General features: G+C 39.3%; 1 protein-coding gene across 10 annotated transcripts in view; it reads left to right on the top strand.

Annotated features, from left to right (window-relative positions):
* Window positions 1–24,628, top strand: part of LOC110054123 (uncharacterized) — a 26,047-nt gene extending 1,419 nt beyond the window's left edge. The window contains exons 1-21 of one of the 10 annotated variants that reach the window (XM_089272906.1): window positions 1,015–1,221; window positions 4,595–4,656; window positions 5,574–5,679; window positions 5,996–6,154; window positions 6,858–6,967; window positions 8,729–8,923; window positions 9,552–9,762; window positions 10,249–10,532; window positions 12,223–12,442; window positions 13,405–13,428; window positions 13,543–13,930; window positions 14,959–15,312; window positions 16,067–16,093; window positions 16,452–16,641; window positions 17,898–18,065; window positions 18,958–19,036; window positions 19,390–19,514; window positions 19,837–19,983; window positions 20,705–20,879; window positions 22,374–22,573; window positions 23,151–24,628. In XM_089272906.1, coding sequence (XP_089129032.1) covers window positions 4,624–4,656; window positions 5,574–5,679; window positions 5,996–6,154; window positions 6,858–6,967; window positions 8,729–8,923; window positions 9,552–9,762; window positions 10,249–10,532; window positions 12,223–12,442; window positions 13,405–13,428; window positions 13,543–13,930; window positions 14,959–15,312; window positions 16,067–16,093; window positions 16,452–16,641; window positions 17,898–18,065; window positions 18,958–19,036; window positions 19,390–19,514; window positions 19,837–19,983; window positions 20,705–20,879; window positions 22,374–22,573; window positions 23,151–23,759 — 3,804 coding nt within the window. In that variant the 5' untranslated portion in view covers window positions 1,015–1,221; window positions 4,595–4,623 and the 3' untranslated portion in view covers window positions 23,760–24,628. The other 9 variants (XM_089272895.1, XM_089272893.1, XM_089272889.1 and 6 more) reach the window with 9 other exon arrangements.
* The last annotated feature ends 1,887 nt before the right edge of the window (window positions 24,629–26,515 follow it).

Here is a 26,515-nt window from a genome sequence, read left to right as displayed (position 1 = left end):
CCCCGCAAGACAGCGGGCGCGTTGCCAAATGTTTTCAAATTTTGTGTTTGAATTTGTTTACACTGTCATCAGAGCTCGAGTAGTCCGAACTAGTTTAGACAAGAAACTCGATGCCGAAGAGCTTCTGTTTCTATCTCATGGAGAAACTATTTCTTCATAAGAAATCGTGTATACGCATATCTTTGTATTGACGTAATGAATTGAATAAAGGAATCACACTCGTGTACCCATACTTTAAGGTCTGATTAATGAGTTCGAACGCCACCACCTTAGTTTTCTGTGAAGAACGAAATCTGGAAATAAAGGGCAGTCACGTGATAAAACTGACGGTGAACGGCTGGAAGGAATGGATTAGTCTTCTTAGTTGCTAGCCTTCACTCATTGCAGTCACTTTCATTTTCTTTCTTTTTTCCTTTTTTTTTATGTTTTTGTTTTGTTTCTATTTTCCGAGCTGATACCAGTTTATTTTTGTTTGATTTAATTCTTTAAAATTTTATTTTACATATTTTTCGCGTAATTATGATAATTATTCGATGTTCCGGGATTTTTCGGGATGTTCCGGGATGTTCCGGAATGTTCCATGTTCCTGATTTTATCGACGGCCATTTTATACATGAAGACTGCTCATATAATGTTGAGAGGAAAATCTTTGTACATGTGTTGTACCATTACGTCGTGATATCACCAAAGAGACATCATGACGTCATGTTATTGCACGAACTGTACCTAATATTTGGAACAGTACCAGCTTGTGATATTTCAAAATTGTTCAAACAACAGCTGTTGAAACAGGTCGTGTTAGAAGGTGTCAAGATATCAAAGATATCAAGATATCGTGATGTCATGATTTTATAATATCATAATATCAAGCAGATACCACAATCATGATATCTACTTTTGAACGTGATGGCCCGCCATAAAGGCGTGCAAGATGCGTAATCGATTTATTTCCTTTAGTCTTACATAAACAATTCAGTAAGTTAACGATCATACATTTTCCTCATGCAAATGTAGGTTTGCGTAATTGCGGTAAAGTATACAACTCAAGATGGAAATATTCCAACCAATTTAATCCGGTTCACTTATAGGGTGCCTGGCTGTTTAGAAAAGCATAAATACAGTAGAGTTTATTTTCTAAGGAACTTGGCAATTTTACGCAAACAGTTGAGCATTGAATGATACCGTAGCATTGCCCACACAGATGTGGACAGGGTTAAGACAGTGAGTAGCTCTCATAAGATTATAGAGTTATACGGTATAGCGATAGTAAGAGTAAGTAAGTACTTACTATCAGATACTGGATATGATATTTGAGTTAGATACTTACATCGTCCTACATCGGTTTGCACTTGTGTGCTTGCAATTGTTGTTTTGGAATAATTCTGATTTATTTGCTGGGTAACAAAATTTAGCGGACTTGGTGTTAAAGACGTGTCGTTCAGTGAAATACCTTATGATCGTTTAATTTTTTTAAAAAAATCCATTGTGTGTATTATACTTTGAGGGAGTTATTGTGTTGTCTCTAGCATCATTTTTATTCTACATGTGTATAGTTGTGAATGATATTTATTTAATATTCCTTCTTTAAGAAGAGAATATTCTCTACATTCACCGTGGCAAAAATGAAATTTAAGGCTGACTTAAATAATGACGGGATGTACAGTCGGGGGAAGCCAGACTACATGATAACAGAGACTATCGTAAATATCTGTACGACATTTACATGATTGTCAAAGGAAATCTAAGTAAGCAATCTAATTAGTCCAGGGCCCCTCTGGATATCAGCCTCGTCGCTAAATGGGCCACCCTGGCTGAATGAAGTTTACCTTTACCTTTACCTGAGCACAGATCTAGAACAAAGGGAACGATTTCATAATCTCTGCCACTCTGGGAGAAGGCTTTCTTTCTGAGAATATACTGAGCCCCTGCACGTCCAAGGTACACCGATTGCAACAGATATAATTTGCTTATTGACATATAAAGAAACCCTCCATTTGGCGAGAAAACATGCTCGGATATTTGTCCGCGAACATAATCTTTCCGAAAACCGAAGAGTTTTTCGAAAGCGAAGCTCGAGCAAAACTGAATTGAGGCTTTCGAGGCTTGGGGTAATTCTGGACCGGAGGTAGGTTCGATTCGCATCATGAGTCAGCACACGTTTGGTTACAATTATTCATGACACATACATGGCATTCATTATGTTCGCCATCACGTGCGTTACAAAGTTAAAATTTTATCTTCCCATTTGCGGTGCAGTGAACACAACTGAGAGGGGTGAATAGGTTTTCGGATCGACGGATTCGGCCTTAAAAGCGCACGGATTGTAGATTTTTGCAGTAAATCGAGCGGATTCGCGGATTTTGAAAACACAGTGGATCGTGGATCTGCTGTGAATATTGGTGCGGATTCCGGATTCTGCCTGTCTTGATGTTCGGATCTCCTAATCGAAATGTGGATCATAGATCTTTCATTAGTCTTGGTCGGTATGTTAATGAATTCATCCAAATTATTTCTTTTTTTCGAACGAAGCTCATTTAAACTCAGGTGAGTGTTATAGTCATTGATCGTGTTGCCTTCTTTACTAATTGTACAAAATTAACAATGGCAATCACGTTTACCAATTTACCCTTGACCTTTTACACTTCTGTTTCGGATGTGGTTGTGGTTTCGGATTTGAATAACAATATTCGCGGATCGACGGATTTGGCGAAAAAACGCACGGATCGAAGGATTTACATGCTCCCATTCACCCCCCTCACAACTGATTCCTTGTGTTATAACTATACATGATTTTCTTTTTTTTCTGATTTCTTTTGCCAGTTTTCTAATTTCGACTGGTGCACAGTGATAGGGTAATTATTTAGCGAAAGAAATAAAAAAAAGAGGAGCAATAATGACGAGTCCAAATAACGATTTGGAACACGAAAATAACAGAGGTTGAATTGAGACCAAGAAATAGTGGCCGTAATAACTAGATACATGTACTGATTCAATCGTAAGCAACCTTAGCTTAAAACTCAGCTGCCTCCACCTGACCAATCATTGCTTTTGCCTTGTCTACATTGTCTTTTAGTCAAAGAAACGGAAAGATACAATCGAAGGTCACCTTTGACCGACTGAACGTGCGGAAGACGTTTTATGCTTCTGTCATTAAGGTTTGACGGATTAAGCTAGTGATTAATTATTTGTCCTCGAAGATTAACATATTTATTCGAATAAGCGTGGATCCTAATCATTAATCGCATTTTTTTTGTATTTTATTTTTATCTTTTTGGTTGGCATTATAACACTACAGAATCAAAAGACATTTTAAACTTATGTCACCTTGGTGGCACGTATACCCGACATAGTTTGCATCGCACAAACCACACTTGTAGTGGTAAACAACGCGTTGCTGGTTAATGATAGGCGACTTCTTTTCTTTTAATTTGATTTCGTGTCCGATCTTACGGCTTGTATACGCGGGGCGAATTTCAATTCCAATTTTGCGGCGTAGTTCCCCAAGTTGCCTTGGCGCGGAATTGGCCGATCTCTGATCTTTAAATGGTAAAACTATTCTGACAGGCGCTTCATTTCTGTTACATGCTCGAGTGGAAATTGGATCGCTAGAAACTTTCTTGGTGACAAAATTACTGATGGTCGGTTGCAGCAGTTGGGCTGGGTATTGAAGTCGGGAGAACGCCTGTGTGAGACGATCACATTCCAGGTGGAACAGTTGCCAGGTAGATGACACTTTAAAGGCACGATCCAGCGTTGTTTTTAGCAATGAATGATTTGCTATCATCGACCATCAGCAATTTTGTTAATCTTCTTCATCCTTAACCGGCCATTCTTGTTCCTTTTTGGGTTTGACCCCCTCTTTTCTTTTCATAGACCTGATTTTGTCCATTTTAACAAAACAAAAAAGCAAAAAACAAAAAAAAAAACAAAAAAAACAAAAAACAAAAAAACAAAAACAAAAACAAAACAGAAAAAATCTGATCGTAAGAAGTTACAAATTTTCCACTTCTTGTGCTCTCGTGTGGCTGAAGGGCAAGGTTAATATGTATTCTCTTTCAAGGCCTATTCCACCTCAAGGAACGACATCAGCTACAAGCTTTTACCTAGTATACTTAGTTGTCTTGAACTGAGTACGTTAGCCTGATGCAATTTCACTAATGTAGCTTCTTTTATTCCTGATGGTCGTGCGCTAAGATCTTCTTAAATGCAAACAGCTACTAAAACCACGCATGGACTTCAATGCGCCTTATTTCGAAAACGAGTGCGGTGACCCGCCACGTTTTTTACTTTTTGGCAAAAGTTGATCTTTACCTCACTACATGGCAAGTTTTGAAAAAATCTGTGCGTGAGAACATTTTTGGCGCGAACGTCTTCATTATTCTCAGGCTGTAGACAGTTTGCCAGCAATGAAATCTCCGTAACGATGTTTAAGGCCGCTCGCCGCTAATAGACCCTCCTGTCCGATAACAACAAAATGTCCTACTTATTCCAAGTATTGACCGAAGTTATCTTATTATTGTTGATTGAGAGATGTTTAATTGTTTCTTTTACGGACTTTTCATTCAGTTTTTATGCACATGCTCATTTTTTTAAGAACTTCTTGACACCGGAGTGACTAGGATCATGGGCAGCAATACGCCACTTATTCCAGCGGAGGTACGCTCACTCTTAACCTAGTAACGTTTGGGGGGATTCTTTGACTGCAGTTTTTGTCTCAGTAATGTAAACCAGCCAGTTTCTGATCAAGCTATGAAAATATCATTCCTGAATATTGCAAGGGCATAGCACGAGAGAAAACGTTACTGTGCCAAGGAATTTGAGGCAATGTAGTAATTTGATACTTTTTTGTGCGACGCGGGTTAAAAAACTCAAAGCTATGAAAAGAATGTATGGACTCGTTAGCTCTCTCGTCATCCGGAAATTTTGCAGTACTTGAAAGCCAATTTTTAATATTACACCCAAAGAGCTTAACATTTCATCATGTACTAAGTTTATTAGCTCTTTAACTGTTTGGATCCAATTTATATCTAAAATGATGTCTTCCCTACGGAAAGTCGTATGCTAGTAAGGCAAAATATCAACAAATAACAGCAGCCAAGATCGCCCTATATCGACACTAAGAACGAAATTTAGAGCTAGTTTCAACCTAAGACTGTCTTGCGCCATAATTGTATAGGACAAGGAGATTGGGGAGGTAGAGGAGGTGGTGGTGGTAGCGGAGAAGACGAATCAGGAGAAAGAGGATTGGGTGAGGTTGACAATCTCGTCATTCTTGCAAGAGGAGGGGGAGGAGGAGGAGGAGGAGGAGGAGGAGACGGACGAGGAGGAGGGGGGGGAAGTCCATCCTTCTCTCAGGAGGACGTTGACTTATTGGGTCATGTGAATATCACACTTGACTTAATTATGCTTCAGTGGCACAGCAACGCGGATAGCACAGTTGAAAGCGCGGCCGTTGAACTTGAAACTGGTGGAGTTTGACGGTAGTTATGCATCGCCTAGTAAAGTTTGTGTCGACAAAGATGTAGAATCATTGGTTAAATTTTTTCTTGTTTTTCTGTCTTATTATATCGCAGAGCCCTAGCGGATCAATGGCAAAGATGCAAGTAAACATTGAGATGGACCATGTAACCAAGGAAGAGGATCATCCAAAACTTAGATTTGTACAGCCCAATAGGAAAGGTTGGTGGATAGTCTGCATATTTCCAAGTAGTAGTGGCCTTAAGCCAACAGCGACGTGTTTTTATTTCTTTATCACGGAATTCACGGGTAAGAAATCATTGCCATCTGAGGTTAGGCTTCCAATTAAAAAAGTCAAGATAATTAATTAATTAAAGAGACAAATGGACGAATAAACAAAGACACGCCCTTCAAAAATTCATGATAATTTCATTCACCATTAAGTGACACAAATAAAAACTGAAAATAACAGAAAATTATTTAATTTGCAAATATTCAGCTGAAAAAATATCAACAAGTCTCATGAATGCTTTTAAAGTAGGAAACGATAATGGCGACGGGGTCAGCGACAGCGACGACGACAGCGTCGGCGATGACAAGGGCAATGATGATAACAATGGCAAAGGCGACGTCGACGGTGATGGTGACGATGATGGCAACAGGAATGGTCATGCCAATGCTCATGGCAATGCAAAGGGTAATTGTAATCAATGAGAAATATCCTATAAGTTCTTATGTGGCTGCTAGGCCGAGCATTTAAACATTAGAAACAAATATGCCAAATTCAAATAACAAGGTAATGACAGTCTCTGTACCGTACTATAATGTTGACATGCGCTTCACAGTACAACAACAACAACAACAACAACAAGGTTTATTTGTACCGTAAAAACTAAAGTAATTAATTATACAATATTAATTCAGTTCAACTTTCAGTTGCTGGTCACCCAAAATAACTATGAAGCTAAACTAGTTGGGTAAAAGTCAGAAAATATGACAAAACTGGCAGACACTAAAAGCGTATTCTAATCTAACTTTTACCCATATATTCTACCTGATATAAAAGCAAAGCCTCTTCCATAATGAGTAGGCACTGAACTGGGTCCAAGGTATTTAACGGTGAGGGCGTTTAACCGAGGTTTCGTCAGCGTTAAGCGGCTTGACAATGTAGCATCACTCTGACTTCCACTGATGACATGTTAGTCCATGTCCAATGTTCCAGTACCCAGTCACACTCTAGGTTGGGGAAAGACAACATGAATGCTGCATAGTTTTGCTCAAAAGCACAACTAACGTTAAGAACACACTGGGCCAGGGGTCAAACCCAGACTTCTCCAGCGGCGGATGTAGTGACAAAAGAGTGCACAATCCATCTCTCTTATTTGTTCTCTTGCTTGCAGAAAGTCTAATAAAAATCATAGAAAGAGGAAATGTTGATGAGATCAAACAGGAACTGACACCAAAAGCTATGGCAAAGTGTGGCAGAAACGCGCTACTTGTTGCAATGGAGGTATGTCGAGGGAATTTATCACAATGTATGGATATGAACAGCAAACTTACTTTTAGTTTTACATACAGCGATCTTTGTGTAGAATAACCATTTTCAACCGAACCGTTTTTAACCCATGCATTTACCTGGGCCGGACTGTTGAAAGCCCGGTTAAGCTTACTTAGGATTAGAGAGAAATTTGATTTCAGTTCTTTAACTTTTCGTTGAGGTTTTCTCCATGTCTATTTTGTTTGTCCTTCATTTTTGAGCTTGAGTAATCTTACGCTAGACAAACCGTAAAAAATGAAACACAGTTTTATTTAAGACAAATCACTACTACCTGAGTTAGTGTTAACCAGCTTTCGAACAATTCGGCCGCGGGTGAAGAGAGACGTACCGTGTGATTTGGAGTGAAGTGTGTTACACGGGACGATTATCCCGATCGGAGCACGAACCCACGGAACCGCTCGATCCGGTAGTCAACGCTCCTCCACTGTACAAATAATACAGTGTAAAACACTTTGAATGCTTAATTATGAGGAAAGACGATGGTGCTTCCAAAAACAGCTGAATCCAAGGATGTGAATAAGCATGCTAAATTGTACAACTTTGAGTAACCGAACTTTTTTGACGATCAATTTTGAATTCGCTAATACTCGTATACAGGCCCTCAAATGATCCCGGCCCGCAAATGACCCCCAAATTGTACGGCAAATGATCCCAGGACTGAAACTTATTCCACCGCAAAAAGTTAGGAATGAGGTGGACTCCATGAAAAGTCTATGGATGGATACATATTTCTCAATTATTCTAGGTGAAGAAAAGACACGTACCTGAGGCATAAAAGCAGCAATAAAAAACGTACCAAAATACTAAACTGACATGTGTCGACTTCATAAAGTTTTCGTTTAGGAAACGCACTGCAAAAAACAAAAACAAAAACAAAACAAAAAAAACCAGGAATCTTCGAAGATGCCTCTGCCATCTAATTATCATACATCTCAGGCCCGGACCCAATAAAGTCATTCAGGGAAGGATCTAGCTAAACTACAAGTCTCAAACACAGGATTTCGTGATGTTGGATATCATTGTTAAAATTGTGAAATTTGCATTTAAATCGTTCATACTGCACATTTTCTTGCGTTTCATATAGTAACTGTTCTATCAAAATATTGTATTATTACTGTGAAACTCAGAAAACCGTGAATACCAGAAATATTTAAGGATCATTATTGTGTAGCAAGGAAAAAGCCAATCAAGCGTGAGAAAACTAAACCGCAAACACCAGCGGTAATAGACTACTTTCGATATATCAATATTCTAACAGGGCTCCGAGGCTTTCAGAACAAACTTCTATGTTTGGGGATGTTTCCTTAGTATCCAAGTCTTTTTTTAGAATTTGAAGACAAAGGAAACTTAAAAAATTTGTAATTTTGACCTGAAAGCCTCGGATCGATGTTAGAATATTGATATATCGAACGCAGCCTATTGGTTGTGGTTTTGACGTTTCCTAGCATTTCCTGAACTTTATTGTGATTGGTTCAGTACCAAATTAACCTTTTGGTATCAATTCCAAATTTTCACGGTTTTCTGAGTTTCACAGTAATAAAAAAAGCGCTTTCAGAAATTTTAAATCCACTGTCCAAATTCCTGAGTCCTCACATTTCCAAAATTTATGGCGAGGCACCATTTCCGGTCCAGGATCATTTACGGTATAATCTGGGGATCATTTCCGGTACGGGGATCGTCTGCGGGCCTGTACAGATTCTATGTGTTTTTTAGGCGAATTCAAAGCTTCGCAGTTTGGCAAAGGAGAAAGGTCCCATGGCAGAAGAGTTTGCGAAGATGGCTAGCTCAGTGGACGAGTTTACTTCTTGTTTACTCGATCCTCTGAAATCCAACACAGAAGCACATCATGTATTTGGGGATTCTTTAGATGACCTAATGGATGCTGGGATTGACAGGAAACAAAAGACAGTAAGCGGCTTTGTAGGTCATGTAGAACAGATCAATCGTAGATAGAAGCTTTGAAAAACTCACTTAAATTCAAACTATCTATTATCGATTTTAAATGTTCCTATTCGTTCGTAAGCTTCTCTTCTTGTATGTGTCTGTTATCAGTGCATAATAGACAGCTGACCTTATTGGGACATAAACAGCGATTTGTTTCCAATTTATTTCATCCTGACAAGACATTTCTTCCAAACTTTGCTTAAATCATTGAAAATAAATCCCATTTGCCAATTTAAGTCGGTTATAAACTGTTCTTTACCTTGAAGTTTTTTTAATTTTTTCACGACAGTGCTACCTTCACCACGTCTCCCAATACATTCCTAAGTATACTTGGCTTACATTTCTATTAACTAACATATTGTTCTTTAAAATTTCTACTTTTATATTTCGCCTTCATATTCCCCTAACAATATTTGCACCAGTGATCCATACCACGCATAAAATGCAACATTTACTACATAGAAAACAACAGACTTAAGTTAAACACGAGCTGCGAGATTAATTAGGTAACTAAAAGCAAATGGCAGAAGTACTATGCATTCTTTATGAACCTTTCGCTCCTACAGTCATAATTTTCTCATTGATTTCTCAGTTTTTTGCACATCCGGTAATTTTCAACTTGATGAGTGATAAATGGCTGGGAAAGTTTGGCAGAATGAAGAGATGTTCGTGGCTATCACTGCAAGGCTGGCTGTGGATTTTGCTGCACATCTGGTGCTTGTTTGATTTAGTGATGTTTCCGTTTCTTTTCGCTGTGTTTTACGTCAAGCACCGCAGGAACAAAAACAAGCTGAAAGACAAAGGTATAATGAAAGATTCATATTTTGAATCAAGCATACTTTTCAAACCGGGATTTGTCGGAAAACATGTTTGTGCCATGTTTCTGTTTTCTTGGGTCATCTGTTGTCCAATTAAGGAATAACATATTTTTCATTTCTTTCACCGACCGTTTTAACCTTGAAAACGGAAAAACTGTTACTTAGGCTTCCAGAAAAACTTTCCCCAGTGTTCCTACTCCTGACTGAGCGTGTACTGGGATCTATCCTAGTCTAGATCTGTTTCACGAAGACGCAAGCAACTGAACAAATGCTGTGAGGTGGGGTGGGTCAAGCGCAAATAAACGAGGTCGACCTCGCGCTCAGTGCTCGTTTTCATACGCTCACTACCGAGACGCCCTTTTGGTTAAGAAAATAGTACATGCAAATGATGAAGTGAAATTTCCTACCATGAGTTGTAAACTTTGCCCTCCCACTGCTTCAAACAACACTGTGCGTCATCTTTCAACTTAGGAATAGAGATTGCTTTTTTGATAAATGCAACTTCGAAGAATGCGAACAAAGCCTTCAACCTGATGAAAAGATCCATAAAGGAATTCGTCGACAAACATGGAGATGACAAAACCAGATATCAAGTTGTTATTCACGGAGATGATTCCTCTCCAAGAAAAATGTGCTCCAAGAGTGACATTGGGAAATTAGAACTCAAGAGAGAAACTACAAAGATTCCTGCCCTTCATGAAGACCTTACGAACGCTGATTTCCTAATTCGCAGCTCCAAAAAGAAGTCAGAGAAGGTAACAAATTGTGATTGCTAGTTAATTATAAATTTGGATTGCCCCCTTCATTGTGTTTTTATTTACTACGTAAAATAATTACAATCAGTTGAAACATCGGTCGGTGGGTCAGCCGGTGCGATCCAGTTTAAATAATCTCACAAGAACTTCCATGGATCAATTCATCACATAGATTTTCATAAAGGCCATGAATCAAATGCAGATATAGCATTTAATTTAATAACCTATGCAATATCGGCAATTTCCTTTTCTTAAAGCATAATGGGCCAATCATTCGATCTGAGATTAGACCGGGCTCAAGAAAATCGTCGGCTAAATCGGAATTTTGCCTCAATACGATTACGGCAGACTGGACCGCTCAGTTTTCTCCTCGGCTTCAGTAAAGTTGCCTCGGTGGAGAGGGCACCTAAGGCCCCAGTTTTCTTAAGGGAAATGAAATATATATTGTATATTGGCCTTTTGAATAGTTCATGGACGCAGGATATGCAACGGCATGTCATATGAAATTGTTCCCAGAAAAATTCCTTATGAAGTCGCAAAATTTGACAGCTTTTAGCTTCGCTTTGTATTTATCTTTTTTTCCTTTCACAATCACAAGTACACAATACACTAGAGTAAACCTCGATAAACTGTTATTAAGAGCACCTACAGATCTACATTACATCGCTCCTCCTATCATGTTTCCTTAAAGTTGGTCAGGAAAAATTTGTTTATTACCATTCGAAGACAATATAGCAAGTTTGCGCCAAGAGAGTACGTCTGAATAGCATTTCTTTAAAGTTGTCAATTTAGAATTCAAATTTTAAAGAAATTGTTACTGCCATAGCGACTAGGGCATAAAAGTGAAACTACTAGTGATTAGTTAAAAAGCAGTTAGTATGCTGTAAGCATTTTTTTTCAAATTGAAGAAGAACCAATGGTTTCCTTTTCAACTGTACCATAAGGTCTTAAGTATCACTAATATATAGATTTAACCAAGCCTAAAAGCGCAGCTCCTGAGCCGGATTGTTCAAAGCCCGATTAAGCTAACCCAGGATAAGCGAGAATTTTGATTTGAGTTTTGTAACTTTACGGGGAGGTGTTCCGTTTATGTTGTTTGGCCTGTTTTGAGTTTGAATAATCTCAAGGTCCTCAAAATACACAAAACAAAAGCAGTGAAAAGCATTTATATACAAGAAAAAATTATACTTCGGTTAACTTTAACAATCGTGGGTTAGCGTTAACCGGCTTCCGAACAACCCGGACCTGTTTACAACAAGTTAACCTGACATGAACCCGCGATCCAATAAAAAAACAGCTCTTGGTCTGCGGTAAATTAAAAAAAAACACACTTGACCTCGATGAACTCTAAACTTAAGCCCGGGATATGGTAACATGATACTGGTCAGCGGATATCTTGTTTTGACAGGCATCAATTGACCATAACATGGATTTTCAATATCAAAGAGGGACGCGTTAAATCGAGGGTTCATGTCTCTGTCAACCCATTAGCTGGAGTATGGCCGCCATCTTGGGTGACTTCGTCGCTTTCGTCGTGCGTACGCGCCCACGAGCAATACCGCTAGCCATGATAATCATGAGAAAATCAATTCATGGGTTTGCTTTTCTTTGCTATATGGGTATGGGCTTCGCTTGGCGGTCCTTCGGGCCGTTGGAGCTCCCATAAAACTTACAAATTAGTTTTTGGCAGGTAGTAATATTCTTCACGGATCACAAGACAAGTACGAAACATGAGAGGGGCCTGGTAGAGAATCAAGTAAAAGCCATGAAGGACATCAAGCTACTCCCGGTTGCCGTTGGACCTCACGTCAATATCCGAGAATTAGAGACTATCACCGATAATAAACTAGACATCATCCACTTTGGAGAATACGAAAAACCAGAGACAGTCTCCACACGGATTTGGCACGGTATAGCAATAACGTAACCCTGTGATATTTATCGCTGGGGAGGTTGTTTGTTCTTGATGTAGGTCGATAAGGGCCTTGAAGAGGCATTAACAATCTGAACAGAATTTCTCAGCCTAGTTTCTTTTCCCAAAATTGTCTTCCCAGCGGTAAAATTTTAGAGGAAACCCATCGATAATTAAAACAATTCTTAATTATTATAAGAACTTTCAAAGCATTACTTGCACCTGAAAAAGTTGAAATGCCCAATAACTTTGTCGATATAAAGACCCGGCATACACCGGGTTGAAACACTGCTTGCAAAAACTTTTTTGCATACGGTGTGCGATGACGTCAACAATTACGTGGCTATGAAGAGTGCCTTTTAGCTGATCGACCGCGGGAACGGGTAATGATAAAATGAAAAGCAATTTAACATAATCGCAAGTATTTTGTTAACGGGTATTTGGAAATGGCCATTATAGTCCTGGCGTCTGAAATTAAGGAGGTTATACACATGAGCAAAAACAAGTGGGAACTAGGTCGAGGAGCACATCGTTTCGTCGTTGAAAATTCATTTTTGATTATGTTATTCTTGCATGAATTTTATTGTTCTTAACACCCTCTTTTACATTTTCATATTTTACATACTTTTACTTGTTTGTTTTATATTTATACTCATGCAAACTTTTTATCTTCACTTTTTAACTTGACAATGACTGAAGCTCGGTCGAAACGTTGGGCGCTTTAATTTACCGTTAGTTTTTACTTCAAATTGAAACATTGAGTATCATGAAATTACACGTTGGAAGATATTCTAATGAAGAAACATTCTATGAAGGCTTGTTGGTTGTGATCTCATTTGTCACGTGCTCCGAAGAGCGACTCTGAGCAAGTCGTACGCCCCTTCCTCCCTCCAAAACTTGCCTTACCACAGACCGTTTGATTTCGTTTTTACTGTTTTTTTGTTTGTTTGTTTTCAACAGACCTGCAAGGAAAAGATATGTACGGTTAGTTGTTTATTGCATCTTCCTTTATTTCGACGAAATAAAAAGGAGTCATTCAAAAGGAAATTCCAAGCTTGTTGAGCAATCATTTAACTGGTTTATTTAACTTTATCGCAGAGAGCTACCACGAGTATTTCACGACACCTTACTTCATATTCGTCCGTGAGGCACTGAGTTATCTCACCCTTCTTGGCCTGCACTTTGCCTTGTGTCTCTCGCCCTCGGTCATTCCGTTCAGCGGTCTAGAGTGGGTCATTCTGATTTTCTTTATGGGTCGAATACTGATGGAGAGTAAACAGTTTCAGAACGTCAAAGTAGATCAGGGAAGAGGCATCGTGATTAAGAAGCAGATGGGGAACAAATATACAAGGTGCAATAAAAATGAAGAGCAAGGCGCACAGAATGAAATCAGGGGTGGTGAGAATGGAGAAGGTAAAGAAGATGAAGAACGCTGTCGAGTATCAAGATCAACTATGTTTGCAAAGATATGTGGAAAATACCTAAGGTATTGTGGAAGTAGCTTTTTCTTAAAAAAACGAAAAAGAATCAGCAGCAACACGTGTTCTGCCAATGATGGATAAAACACCTCTCTCCCCCTCCTTGATAAACAGTTCTCCACTAGTGAGTAGTCTCATTAAACCAGTATTTTTATCATTCTCGTCAAGGTTTATTTTGAAAGTTCATCCCAGTTCTCCTTTGTAGTTCTGTGTGGAGTTTTCACAAGATACTGCAGTGATCTCATGAGGAAGTCCAACTTTCTTTTGTTGGGCGAAATAAACTTCCACAGCACGCACTTATGTAATTCGTATTTAATGAGATTGGTCATGAAAATCGTAGAACATAAAAATCGAACTGAAACGTGAGACGATCAAAAGAAACGATCATCAGAAACGTGAACGATCAAATCACTTAATTATACCTTCCAACTTAAATTCGGTTTCTGATTGGAGGAGAACGTGTCACGTATCATGGGTCAAAACTCACTAACTCCCTAGGGCAAACAAAACTCACTTAACTTTAACTTTCGACTCTCACGTGATCAGGTCATGCACCTTGAAACAATAACAGCGGCAAACTTGTGTGCCAGTCGGCCTGATGTCAGAAAGGCATTGAAGTCGGGCGACGTTTCTCACTAGACAAAACATTCATTATATAAGAAAAGGGATTTATAATAACAAAACATATCAGATTTACAAAGGGGAAAATTTGAACAGTTTGTCTTCAAACGTTTAATTTGGCGCCAAAACTGGGTCACCCACGGCCTTCGACAACTCGCTCTTCGATCGATGTCGGCAGGTAGGAAATATATAATTGTGTCATTTACAACAAAATATGCTGTTCCTCGTCAAATCAAAGCCAGAAATCAAAGCCAGAATTCTCGAGCTAAGCATCAGTACTGCGGGAACAGAAACCGTAGGCGTGACCCTGTTTTGGAATGGAAAGCCTGTTTCTGAGGCCATTTCCTATCTCAATTCGGAATGGTATGCTGTCAAATTATATTCATTAATTTTCTCTTTTGCTGCTTCCTTTCAGCGATAGATGGAACATTCTGAATTCCATTACTCTAGTGATCTACTTGATCACCATTCTGCTGAGAATGTTGACATGGGCCACGTCTGCGTCAGTGACCAACAACCGACCTCTTGTCATAGCCAGTTTTCTGTACGGCCTCAACACCATGTTCTTGACACTTAGGGCGTTTGGTCATGTCATGGAGACCATTCAAGAGATTGGTACCATTCAAATAACTTTGTTCCAGTTCATTGGTGACATTGCTACGATATTTTGGCAGTTCGTGGCGACCATTTTGGCTTTCTCAATCGCCATAACAAAGGTGTATATGGCAGAAAAGTCGTACATTGCCCAGGAAAGCTATAAAGATAACCTGTGAGTATGACACAACGGTTTGAAAATAGTGACCTATTTTAACATGCTTTAGTCGCTTGATCAGTCGTACTTGAGTGACCTTGATTTATATTGATATCGGCGTTGAATTTTGTGTCAAGCAAACACCTTTTAGTTTCGAAAGTAATGACAACCTTTTCCTTCGCCTAAATTAGGGAGGTAGAAAGACTCGAGGGGCTGGGAGGCCAGCCATTTTTGAAACAACATTAAAAATTTTCATTGCGATTTTCAGACGGTAGCAAGTGCATGTAGGGATGTGGTGACTTTTGGAACTTTTTCGCGTGTCCTGTGGTGTACCTAATTTTGGACATGTTCATGCAAAAGAAATATAATCTCCTCTACATAGTTGACCTGACCGTAAGTCGAAAACGACCACTTCTATGCACGAAGGGACTCCATATGAAAAGGTCGGGGATGTTCGTCCTCTCGCTTACAGGAGTATTTCAAGGCTTAGGGTGTAAGAACAAAACGCCACTATTTTTAGCCCTCATATCTCTTTTAGGGTGCATCGAAAGAAATACTTGGAAAAACGCTGTCATTTCGGATTTATGTGGTCTCTTTTAGGGATCCGAATAAAACTCAAACCACACCCAGATTCATCTCCTTGGTAAACTCCAATTTTCTGACGAGCATCCCTGACCTTTTCCTATAAGAGCCACCCGGGCCACTATGTGGCCACAAAAACATGGGCAAACTAGTCTAAATTACTTACTGGGACACCTGGTTTATATTTCAGGGTCTGCAATACCTCTGGGATAGCCTGGTAAGTTAGATCCTCCTGCTTATAACTTAAGCTAGGCTCGGCAACGCATAACTATAAATTTGGTTTAGAAATAAAACGACGATTTTCATTTTAACAGACATGTTTCGTCAGAGACATCTTCAATTTCTTCTTCATTACAAATGTTACGGGAGAGAATGATAATGAGCATGTATACATATAATAAAAGAAAGATTAAGTATTGAAAAGACAGCCTAAATTGTTGAGCTTGCTGATCAAGGGATGGGTCCTTCTCACAGGACGTGCAAAGCTACCCTCCTGCTGTACGTCCAGCTTTTTGGAACTTTCGATTAAATTTTATAATTCTAATGTTTTCAAAACGTCAATTTCTCTCTTTAAGTTGGTGGGCGTTGTTTAAACATCTTTGCTGGTCTCTGCTGGGTATAGAGGGATTGGATCCTCTGGACTCTGGTGACAGTGCCTCAGTGACGCTGGCTCAATTATTGTATGGGGCCTTTCTTATCAGAGGTGTAGTTCTCCTTGTCAACGTGATGATAGCTCTCCTGTCGAACACATACCAGCGAGTGAAGGTAACAAGTTTTGGCTATGTCTTTTTTTTCTTCGTGAAAACCAGTGTATGGTTGGTCCAATGCAAATGTGATCTCCAATACATGACTGATCAAACAGCTTCTAAGTCAATAAGTGTGCAAAGCCCCTAACCTGGAAACAATGGCTCTTTCTTCTGCACTTGTAATAAAAATTGAAATCAGCCCGTTCCATTATCCACAGGATTATACAGTAAAAACCCACGTATAAGAACCTAACATTTAAGACCCTGTTGGGCTACAAATTCCCCAGTTAAGCACTCTTCACATAAGAACCATTCTAGGCTAAAATATCAATACACATTTTCAAAATATAAAGTTTTTTCAAATATAATACGGTACATCACATGCGATGTAATAAAAAGTAAAAAAAAAGCAAGCTAGAACACTGGCAGTGTTATAAGACCACAGTACTGTACTGCGATTGATTCAATATGACGGCCACACCCATGAGTACAAGTTGTCGTTTCTTTTAAAAAAAATTAAGAACCTGATATAAGAACCTAATTTCGCATTAAGCAAAATTTATATAAGAACCCATGGAGGCTAACTTGAAGAAACCTAGTAGGTTCTTATATGCAGGTTTTTACTGTATTTCTTCAACATCATTTACTCACAAACATTTCTATTCCAGTCTACCACATTTAAAGTGTGTCCATGAGAAAACCAGGCAGGAGGTGATACAGCTCAAATCATTTCGCTCAAACTTGGCACAAAGGTTGGGTTTGGTAAGTGAATGATTGTGGCAAAACAGTGGGTCAAAATATTTGATTCCCATCAAGTTTGTAGAAATACTAAACTAAAGATGGCTAATTAAATATGCATAAATTAGTGTCAAATGGCCATTTTTGCAGGGGGTCCCTCTAACTTGATGGGAATCAAATATTTTGACCTACTGTTTTTCCACAGTCATTTACTCATCAAACCCAAAATTTGTGCCAAGTTTGAGCGCAATTGGTGATTTGAGCTGTATCGCCTCCTGCCTGGTTCTGCCTGGTTTTCTCGTGGACACACTCTTAAAAATAAACAAAGATACGATATAAATGTTGTTTCGCGTAGTCGCATTCGTGCTCCATGCAGGTACATGAAGGGCGAAATATAAGACTTGTATTTATATTTAATAATATCAATGTGCCAGGACGAAAATAGGTAAATATAACTTAGGGTGATTAACTCTTATTGTGGGCAATTCTCTTCTACTAATATAAGGGTGTTTTTTTCGCTCAATAATTTTGGCTTAGGACAACGCTTACAAGGAATGGTCGTTCAGGAAAGCTATCACGATACAGACATACAGCAGCTATCATCCGATCCCAGTTCCTCTTAATCTCATCTCAAATCTTTGCGTGGGAGTCAAGTGCATGGCTTGCTGTAGAGGACAAGAATATGACAATGATGCCAAGGCCGGTGTATGTTCGCAGTGTATTCATTATTTACAACCCCTCACTGCACCCGTGCAACTTCTAGGTTTTCCATTTACATGATTTTTACATGTTTCTTACAGGCTCCCTTTCTTTCATTTACATTGTTTTTACATGTTTCTTACAGGCCCCCTTTTTTCATTTATGGTTTTTACATGTTTCTTACAGGCCCCCTTTTCCCATTTACATGGTTTTTACAGGGTTACAAACATAACATTTCCAGACTTTTTACAGCGTTCGGTTGAATTATTTACACGTTTCTCACGTGGTTTAGCAAAACAATTTACATGTTTTTTACAAAGGCAGATACTGTGAAAGTGCGTAAAATATTTTACAGGTTTTTACATGTTCTTCAAATGATCATTCTCGACAAAGACAATGTAAATCACTATTTACAGAACATTTACATGCTGTACTAAAAGCTGTAAATTTCCTGTAATTTTATTTTACAAAACCCTAACATGTAAATTGTAATTTACAAAGAATGTAAATCAAGATTTACATACTGTAAATTAAAATTGACATGTCCATGGAAATTTTCAACTTTTCCAGTGACTGCATGTTTGTAAAATTCATTCATGTAAAGCGCACCCTGAACCGTGGCTGTCTATAGTCGTCTTCAATAGGTTTGTTGACGTGTTTGTATTTTATACATGAAATGAAAGCAGACGCCTCCTCTCCACATAACCTAGTGCAAACAGAAGGGAAAGCTTCTTACAATTGAAAATTCTTGAAAGCACGTAAAGTCTCGATTGCCCCTTACGTTTCTCGTGCTTGCAGCAGACGATTTATCCGACAGCGCGACAATTCCTATTACTTAATATTTAGAGACCCACACAATGGCTTTTTGTTTGTGATCTTGGTTCTTTTTACTCAACAGTACAAATTTCTGAATGCGGTTGTTCAAAATCTTCTGCAAACATATTTTGCAACTTATGGAAATTCTTTTCCTCTTACTGGTAAGACTATTTATTGGAAGATCATAAAACCTGCATAACTCGCTTTTAAAATTTATAAAGAAACTGTTTTCGCGACTCAAATCCATAGCGGTTTGATCGCACAGGGTAACTGGCAGGCTTTATGCAATTTTGTTTCTTTCCTAAGATTACTTTATGTCCTTTTGTCTCGCCTTTCATGCGAAACTAATTAAACAGCCTTTGCTTTTACTGTCATCAGCACAAAAATTTACTTCGCAAACTTAAAGCTTTCTTTTACTCCGGCTCATTTCCTTACTGAGACACTTTTAGTCATCTCTAAGAGTTTTGGCTTCAGCTACGGCAGTAATGCTTTTTTTCTTCATTTTTGACGTCAGATGACAGAAAGATGGACCAATTAATTCGAGAAACCGAGGGGAACCGGGAACTGCTCAATCAGATTGTTCACAGGACCTTCACAACGCATGTGCCTGATCAAGGAATGCTACCTACTGGTCCAAAGGTCAGCCGAAAATGCACTTTTACCTCCAAGAAAATCTTTATTATTTTTGACTATTTTTGAGCCTGTTTAGTGGTTTTCCTAAACTCAACGATCCATGCTGGCGTCTTTTAGAATGGCATCATTACTACGTCATAAGTCCTCACAACTCCGTGTTAATAGTATCAACGAAAATGTTCGTGGACGTGGTATAGGTTGTCTAAGGTTCATTTTCGTAGCCTCAATACTCAATGAGTTACTGGGGGAGTGTCTTAAAAGCCCCCAGAGGGCCACATTAAACCTTCTATGGATAGAGACAAGTGGTTCAACTCTTTCTTTTCTTTAGGCGTGGCAGAGTCAAGGCATTAGAATAGAAGGCTCTCTCCTGGTTTGTGAAGGAGGAAACTTCTGCGACACCTGCCATGGTGAATCAGACGAATGCCATGGCGCAAGATATCTCGTGCCCTTTTCTCCAGAATTTCCCCATCTTGAGGTGCGTATGAGTGAAATCTCTTTAACAGTGCATTATAACCCAGGTGGCTAGTCAATCACATCTTGCTTACTAGTACAGTGGAACCCCGTTAATCCGGTCACCAACGGGCCACAATAATGGAATGGCTGTGTTAAAAGGGTTCTTTATACAAGAAAATCACGGGACTGACTGAGCTTTTGTTTGAACCAGAATAAAGTTGCCATAATGACAAGGTGGCCATATGAACTGGTGGCCGTAAGGCTGGGTTCCACTGTATTTGTAAGATGAAACCAGTCTCAAGGCCAGACTGATACAGTTAAGACTTCATTTTCGAAAGCAGACCTTTCACATGACGTTCCAGCATGATTTGAAATACTGTAGCCATTTTCATTGGTCAATGATTTCACCTGTCCAATGTGTCATGCAAGGAAATTGTATTAAAGTCGGGGTCGGTAAAATAAACTACCTCGTCCTCAGTCCCCCGCGCGATTATCAAAAATATCCCAATCCCCCCTTGCGCTAAGAAAACAATAAAGAAACGCCTGTGGAGGAGACAGTGAAATAAACACAAGTCATGATAATCATTTCCATCAACAACATCATCAGCACAAACAACATAGGAAAACAACAACAACAACAACACCTATGGCATCAAGGACGTTTAGTATACATGATCATCTTTATATCTACTTTGTCTTTTGATAGCGTGACATAAATTTTATTCTTTCGTCCACTCTTAAAGGTTCTTATTCAGGAAATAGGAAAGCAAAGGTGTCTTGGAGTGGGAGTGGTTTGGAAGGATTACGGAAACCACGCCATGCCGGGACAGTTAAAAAGAACGGTGGGGTGTCTTGTCGATGAAGGCAAAATATTGGGACCATTTAAGCCTGTTAACCTTGCCGGGAAGGAAGATGAAGGTAAACAGTGGGAATAAGAGCTGACTATGGCAAACTATACACACTGTTAAAATAATATAGACACTGCTAAAATAAACAAATCAAAAATATATTTTTCGTTCAACTAAACTAAGGGTTGAAAGTCCATAAAATATTACTATTCTAACATTTTAAAAGAACTTGCAAAACGAAAATAGGAATGTCCTCACTCCGTTATCGTGTTTTGCTTTTTTGTTAAACATACTTATCGGAGGTTAAGAATTCAGCAGGAATTCAAAATTTGCCAGTATCGATGTGCTAAATTCTAACTTGGCACCGAGACTTAATGAATACAAAAATATTTTTTCATTCCTCGACCTAAATGTGATTCTTTTGCTTTATTCCTCCAGGCCTCGGAAAAAAGTAGAACTTTGACATAACAAAGTTGTCCCATTACAAGTGTTTAAATATTCCAACATGAATTAGTCAGTCTTGTCCAGGCAGCGCTTCCTCATATATAGAGCGTTTTACATGACGTCACGGCAGCCATATTGGTGTTCAAAAACAATGAAACAGCGGCCATATTGGTGTACCAAACCAATCATGTGGGAGTTGAACTCTTTACGCTTTATTTTGCTCCAATAAATTTGTATGAATGCTGGCCACGTGAGTGAAAACGTGCTATTAAACCTACACGGAAATTTTCACGTGGTAAAAATTTGTCGACCTCCATGAAACTTACATGTGCCCAGCTCCCCGTTGGCTAAGCGTGCGGAACTTTTTCATATCGGTAAGAGAGCAGCTCTCTAAAGGTGTCACATGAATGGCTTGATACTCTTGATAGGACGATTGAACGAACAACAGAAACAATGTCCCCAGCCCCAAAACAATAACAGCTGCTAACATGCAAAAGAATTATAAGCTTATGAGAGCTGCTACACTTGTGTTTCATACCGGTACACGCATTGCACACTCCAGAGCACACATACATGTGTCCAACACCATAAAATGTAACAAATTCTCGTTGAGTTTCTCAAACACGCTGCCATACACTTGAAGACACAATACTGTGTTCTTACATGACATCATGGCAGCCATATTGGTGTTCCAAAACAATGAAACGGCGGCCATGTTGGTGTCTCAAACATATCCTGTTGGAGCTGATCTCTTTTTTTACGTAAGCACTTTCTTTTGTTCCAATAAATTCACATGGCTGCTGCATGGTCTCGTGAGTGAAAACGCTCTATATCTCCCATAGCTATTGTGACGGACATTGACTGTCGCGACTATAAAGACATTGATCTAGTTTAATAACCTTTAGTTCAGCTTTGTGCACTTCACGTATCTGGAATTGTGGTCAGGTGCAGAGATAGTGACGTGAATCGAGACCTCGTGTTTTTGTGTGTGTTGGGTTTTTTTAGTCGCCATGTTGATGTAAAGTTTTTGGCGGAAACAAAGTTCTCATTTTTGTAGTTGTTGGTCAGTGTGGTGATCGCACTACGCGACACTGACTGTCCATCTTTTTCTTTTGCACAGGCGCCATGGCTTACAGAGGAGATCTCATCGGCTGCACAGTCATGTTTAACGAGTTGGAAGATGACAAAGTGCCTATTAAGTTCACTTTAAACGGCAAACGGATCACTCAGGATAAGATTTTAATCGAGTATAATCCTGCCGCAAAATCGCTATACCCATTCATAGGCATGGGACACACAGGAATAAGAGTGCTGGCCAAGGTTAGTACATGACGGCTTAAAGGACTGATCTGATCGATCAAAAGGTCTGATGACTATTCGCCCATGGAAAACTCGGGCTCGTAGTCTAATTTTTATATAGTGTCAGAAGCATATCACCTTGTATGCTTCTGATAGTGTACGATAGCTCAGCCAACCATATTTTTTGCAGCATTATTTTCCATTGGTATGCCAACGAAATTGATAGGAACACGGAAAGGTTCTCTGTTTCTTATAGAGGAATCGAAAGGGCATAATCTAATTTTTAAATAGAAATACGAGTGGAAGTTTGGGAGAACGAGAAATGCTGTAAGGATACAAGTCCCAAGACTTTTTAGAGTTCGTCCAAACGTTCACGACTGTTTCTTTTGGACAATACCGCGAGGAAAGGCAAAGAAAATCGATTATCACATTGTAAATTCTATATTTACTCGCAACATCATCATGTCAACAACTCTTGCTGGTTCTGCCTTTTTAAGGAGTTATAGAGGTAAGGCTTCAAGCCATATAGATCAGTACTATACCATTGCCTTTTTTGTATGGCTATCAATTGACACGTTCTGTTTGTATATGTTTATAGTTGTGTCCATCTCCGAACGATGATGCCCATCTGATCAGGACGATTAAAGCAACAACAGACAGCATGACAGGAAAGATGACTTCAAACTGGAAAAGGGTTGACGAAATTGTTGAGCGAGTAAAAGGAGAGCTTGACAATGCAGACATAGAGTTCGAAAAACTTAATCATTTAGTTTTGGAAGAGCTTGGACACTTTGAAAGTTTAATTAATGACCCTGATCAACTGGCGCGCGATGAGGCGGTAGATTTCGTGGACGCTGGATATGCGGGCAACTCCCTCAGCTCCCCAGAACAAGGTGTGCCGGATCGATGTGATAAACCGGTGCTAGAGCCCATCAGAGAGAAAGAAATAAGCCATCTGAACGAAAAAGATGGACCAGGTTTGGAAGACCAACAATCGCAAAGTTCACTTTTAAAAAGGGCACACGAGAACCTGGAAGAGCTGACGCAAACAGCAGACAGGAAATTCACTTCGGTCTTTGAGTCTTTGGAAGCAGCCGAGACCAAAGCAAATGAGCGCATGCAACACCAAAAGAAAAAAAGAGAAAGGGTGGCAAAAAAATTATTCATTTTTAAAAAATCACTGAAAGATCTCCTTAAAGCTCAATGAACACAATCAGGTGTTTAGTCATCGAGGCTAGGCCAAATTATATATGCGAGCCTAAAATTCGGATGCAGATATACTGAAGAGCAAATGAACTCGATATTAAAGGTGCTTCATGCGAGATTTAGTACAAGGCGTTTATTAATGTGTCATAGGTACTTTAATATTCGTAATAAACCGCATAAATTCCAAAACTCGAAAGTAACACACTGTGAAGTTGCTTAAATTAAACCGTAAGGATTCTGGAGGAAGTTAGCCAAAGCCCACAATTTCTGAAAAAATTTTAAGCAGCGCAGTCCATTAAGAGATTATCACAGGAACGTCAAGATACATGTGCATCTAACTAAAAGAGCTTGACAAATTAAATCAAGGTGTTCTCGATAGGTGTTAGGCCATCCCCATAAAGTGTTTCGTTTTCCACCGCCCAGGCCTAGTTTTTTTTATGTTGTTGTTCTCACGGTTTTATTTTGTTGTTGTTGTTGTTTTTGTTTAAGTTCTATCTATCTATTTCTTTTTAAAAACGGAAAAATGAAAAAACGGTTTTCAATTCATAACCTGCTACCACCTTTTGGAATGATAGTGGTTATTGATACGTATACGTTACTCAATATGTCCGGTTTTTGTCCGCTTTCATTTATTTTATTTGTAACCAATCGACAGAGAGCAAGAGCGAGGGTGGTGCGAAAAGGAATCATTTATTTATTTATTATGTAGAACATTATTCAAAAAGTATGAAATGCATGTGTAACGTTAGATGAAATACCAGTATTGTCAAAGTGGTTTTCCGCTATTTAAGTTCAAAGTTTGCGTGAGTTGTTCAATAGTGTGAATTACTGTCGACCCTGCCTATAATAAACAGGTTGGGTACAGGCGAAGACACGTCCTTGTAGTATTCTCTCTGCATACATAATTAGCGCATCGTGGAATTGCCCTTTTCACGGTTAATTTTTCTCATTTGCATTAAAATGTAATCCAACGTGGATGCGAGGCAATTTCGGGCTAAAGTTACAAACTAGCCCAAGATTGCCTCACATACATGCTAGATTTTATCGTAAAGCAAATGAGGAAAGTTAACCGTGAAAAGGGCTAGTCTGTTTAATACCCCAAAATTTCACCACGCTTTTATACCACAGGGCGGGCATGACGCTCTGTGGTCTCTTCGTTTAAATTCCTGTGTTTTGCCTCAATCAATGTCATTTTGCCGGCGTTCCGGGCTAGGAAGCGTTTGTCGTTGTGTGGTGTTGGACCTTTTGAGACTCCAGAAGAACCGGCGACTGGCGCTGTCCCCGTCGGCGTAGAAGTTGAACCGCCTCCAGTGGTTGAGGCTGCGGTATTTTCTCTTTGGGTGTCAGTAAAACGAGGACTCAGGGTCAGGGTCGGGGTCGGGGTTTCTTTTTTATAATTTTTTCTTTCTTTAATTTCCTTTTTAATGTCTTTCCTTTTTTTTCCTTTTTTAACCCAAATTCAGATTTCTCGCGATTTGCATCAGCAGTGCATCACTGCAATATTTTCGCATATAAAGAAAATAAAATGTGGTGGAGCTCATTTTTTCACATCATCTCAAACAATACGCGTCACATTTTAGTCAAGACATTCGAATATAGAAGCTGCACAAATTTATTTTCTAGTTCAGCGCCGATTTCTGCTAAAAGGTCCATGAGTTAGTGAATATATATTTTTTTTACATTCGCATCTATTATCATGTTTATAGTTTTTGTTATATTCATGATTGTTCGAGGTTTCCGCTTTGTAGGCGAGGAGTTACCGCTTATTTGTTGTGCTCTTTTGCAAACTTGAGTGCTGGAGGTTTTCGTTTTGTCAGCGAGTAATTACCGCTTTATAGCGAGGAATAGACGTTTATCGTTTCTTTAATGCTTTACTAGTGTTTTTCCGTTTTGTTGACACTGGAAGTCATTTTTTAGCAGTGCTGTGGTTTATTCCATTTTTCATTTACGCAAAATTTTCGTTGCCGTCTTTTATTTTCGTTAGATTTGTGTTATTTCGCCCGTGAATTATAATTTTTATGTTGTTCCTTACACTGGTCTATGCACTTTGCTGCTGTGTTTGTGTTTCGTTCGCTTACGTTTTGCTTTTTTTATTATTTGTCCGTTCTGTCAGGCCGGCGATCGTTTGGTTCCGTTAGAGAGCGCTTGAGCAGGACAAGGCCTTAGAGACCACTGAGTGTACTTTGACGAGTCTTAGAAGGTATCTTAACCATCCCAACAATGCGTTCGATCGTTTTGAGGTACTGGACCTTCCACAGGCGTTAGTACGCCTCGCACGCACACTGGCTCACCAAAAAGCTGAAGAGTATGCCGCGGCGTTGGATAAAGTGCGGGCAAGATGGGACTCGCTGAACTCTTCCGAACTACAGTGCTTGATGTTGGGGTCGACCACATCCGTGCTACAGATGTGGTCTTCGAGGGCATTACGCCCGCGCCTATGATTCTCCCAGGCGCCGTTCCCATATGGTAGAGGACGTGGCGTGGCAACTCTCGCTGATTTAGTTGTTTGTGGACTCAGTTGCAAACCTTTTGTTTACCGTTTATTTTTTGCAAACATTTTTCTGTGCTTTGTCTCTTTAGTTTTTATTTTATTTTATTTTATTTTATTTTTCACATTTTTACCTTTCCCATCGTTGACCCTGGGGGACCTTCTATGCGTCTCTATTCTGGACCTGGTTCGAAACTAGGGTCAACGAGGGGTTGGTTTCCCTGTAAATTTTGGTCCATCGTTTAGTTTTCGTTCTCGTTTTTCTTTGC

The sequence above is a fragment of the Orbicella faveolata genome, unplaced genomic scaffold, assembly GCF_042242905.1.
Source record: "Orbicella faveolata isolate gen_17 unplaced genomic scaffold, um_ofav_v1 contig_1, whole genome shotgun sequence".
Classification (NCBI taxonomy): Eukaryota; Metazoa; Cnidaria; class Anthozoa; order Scleractinia; family Merulinidae; genus Orbicella; species Orbicella faveolata.
Note: the sequence above shows the minus strand (reverse complement) of the source record. Positions and strands in the feature narration are given on the sequence as shown.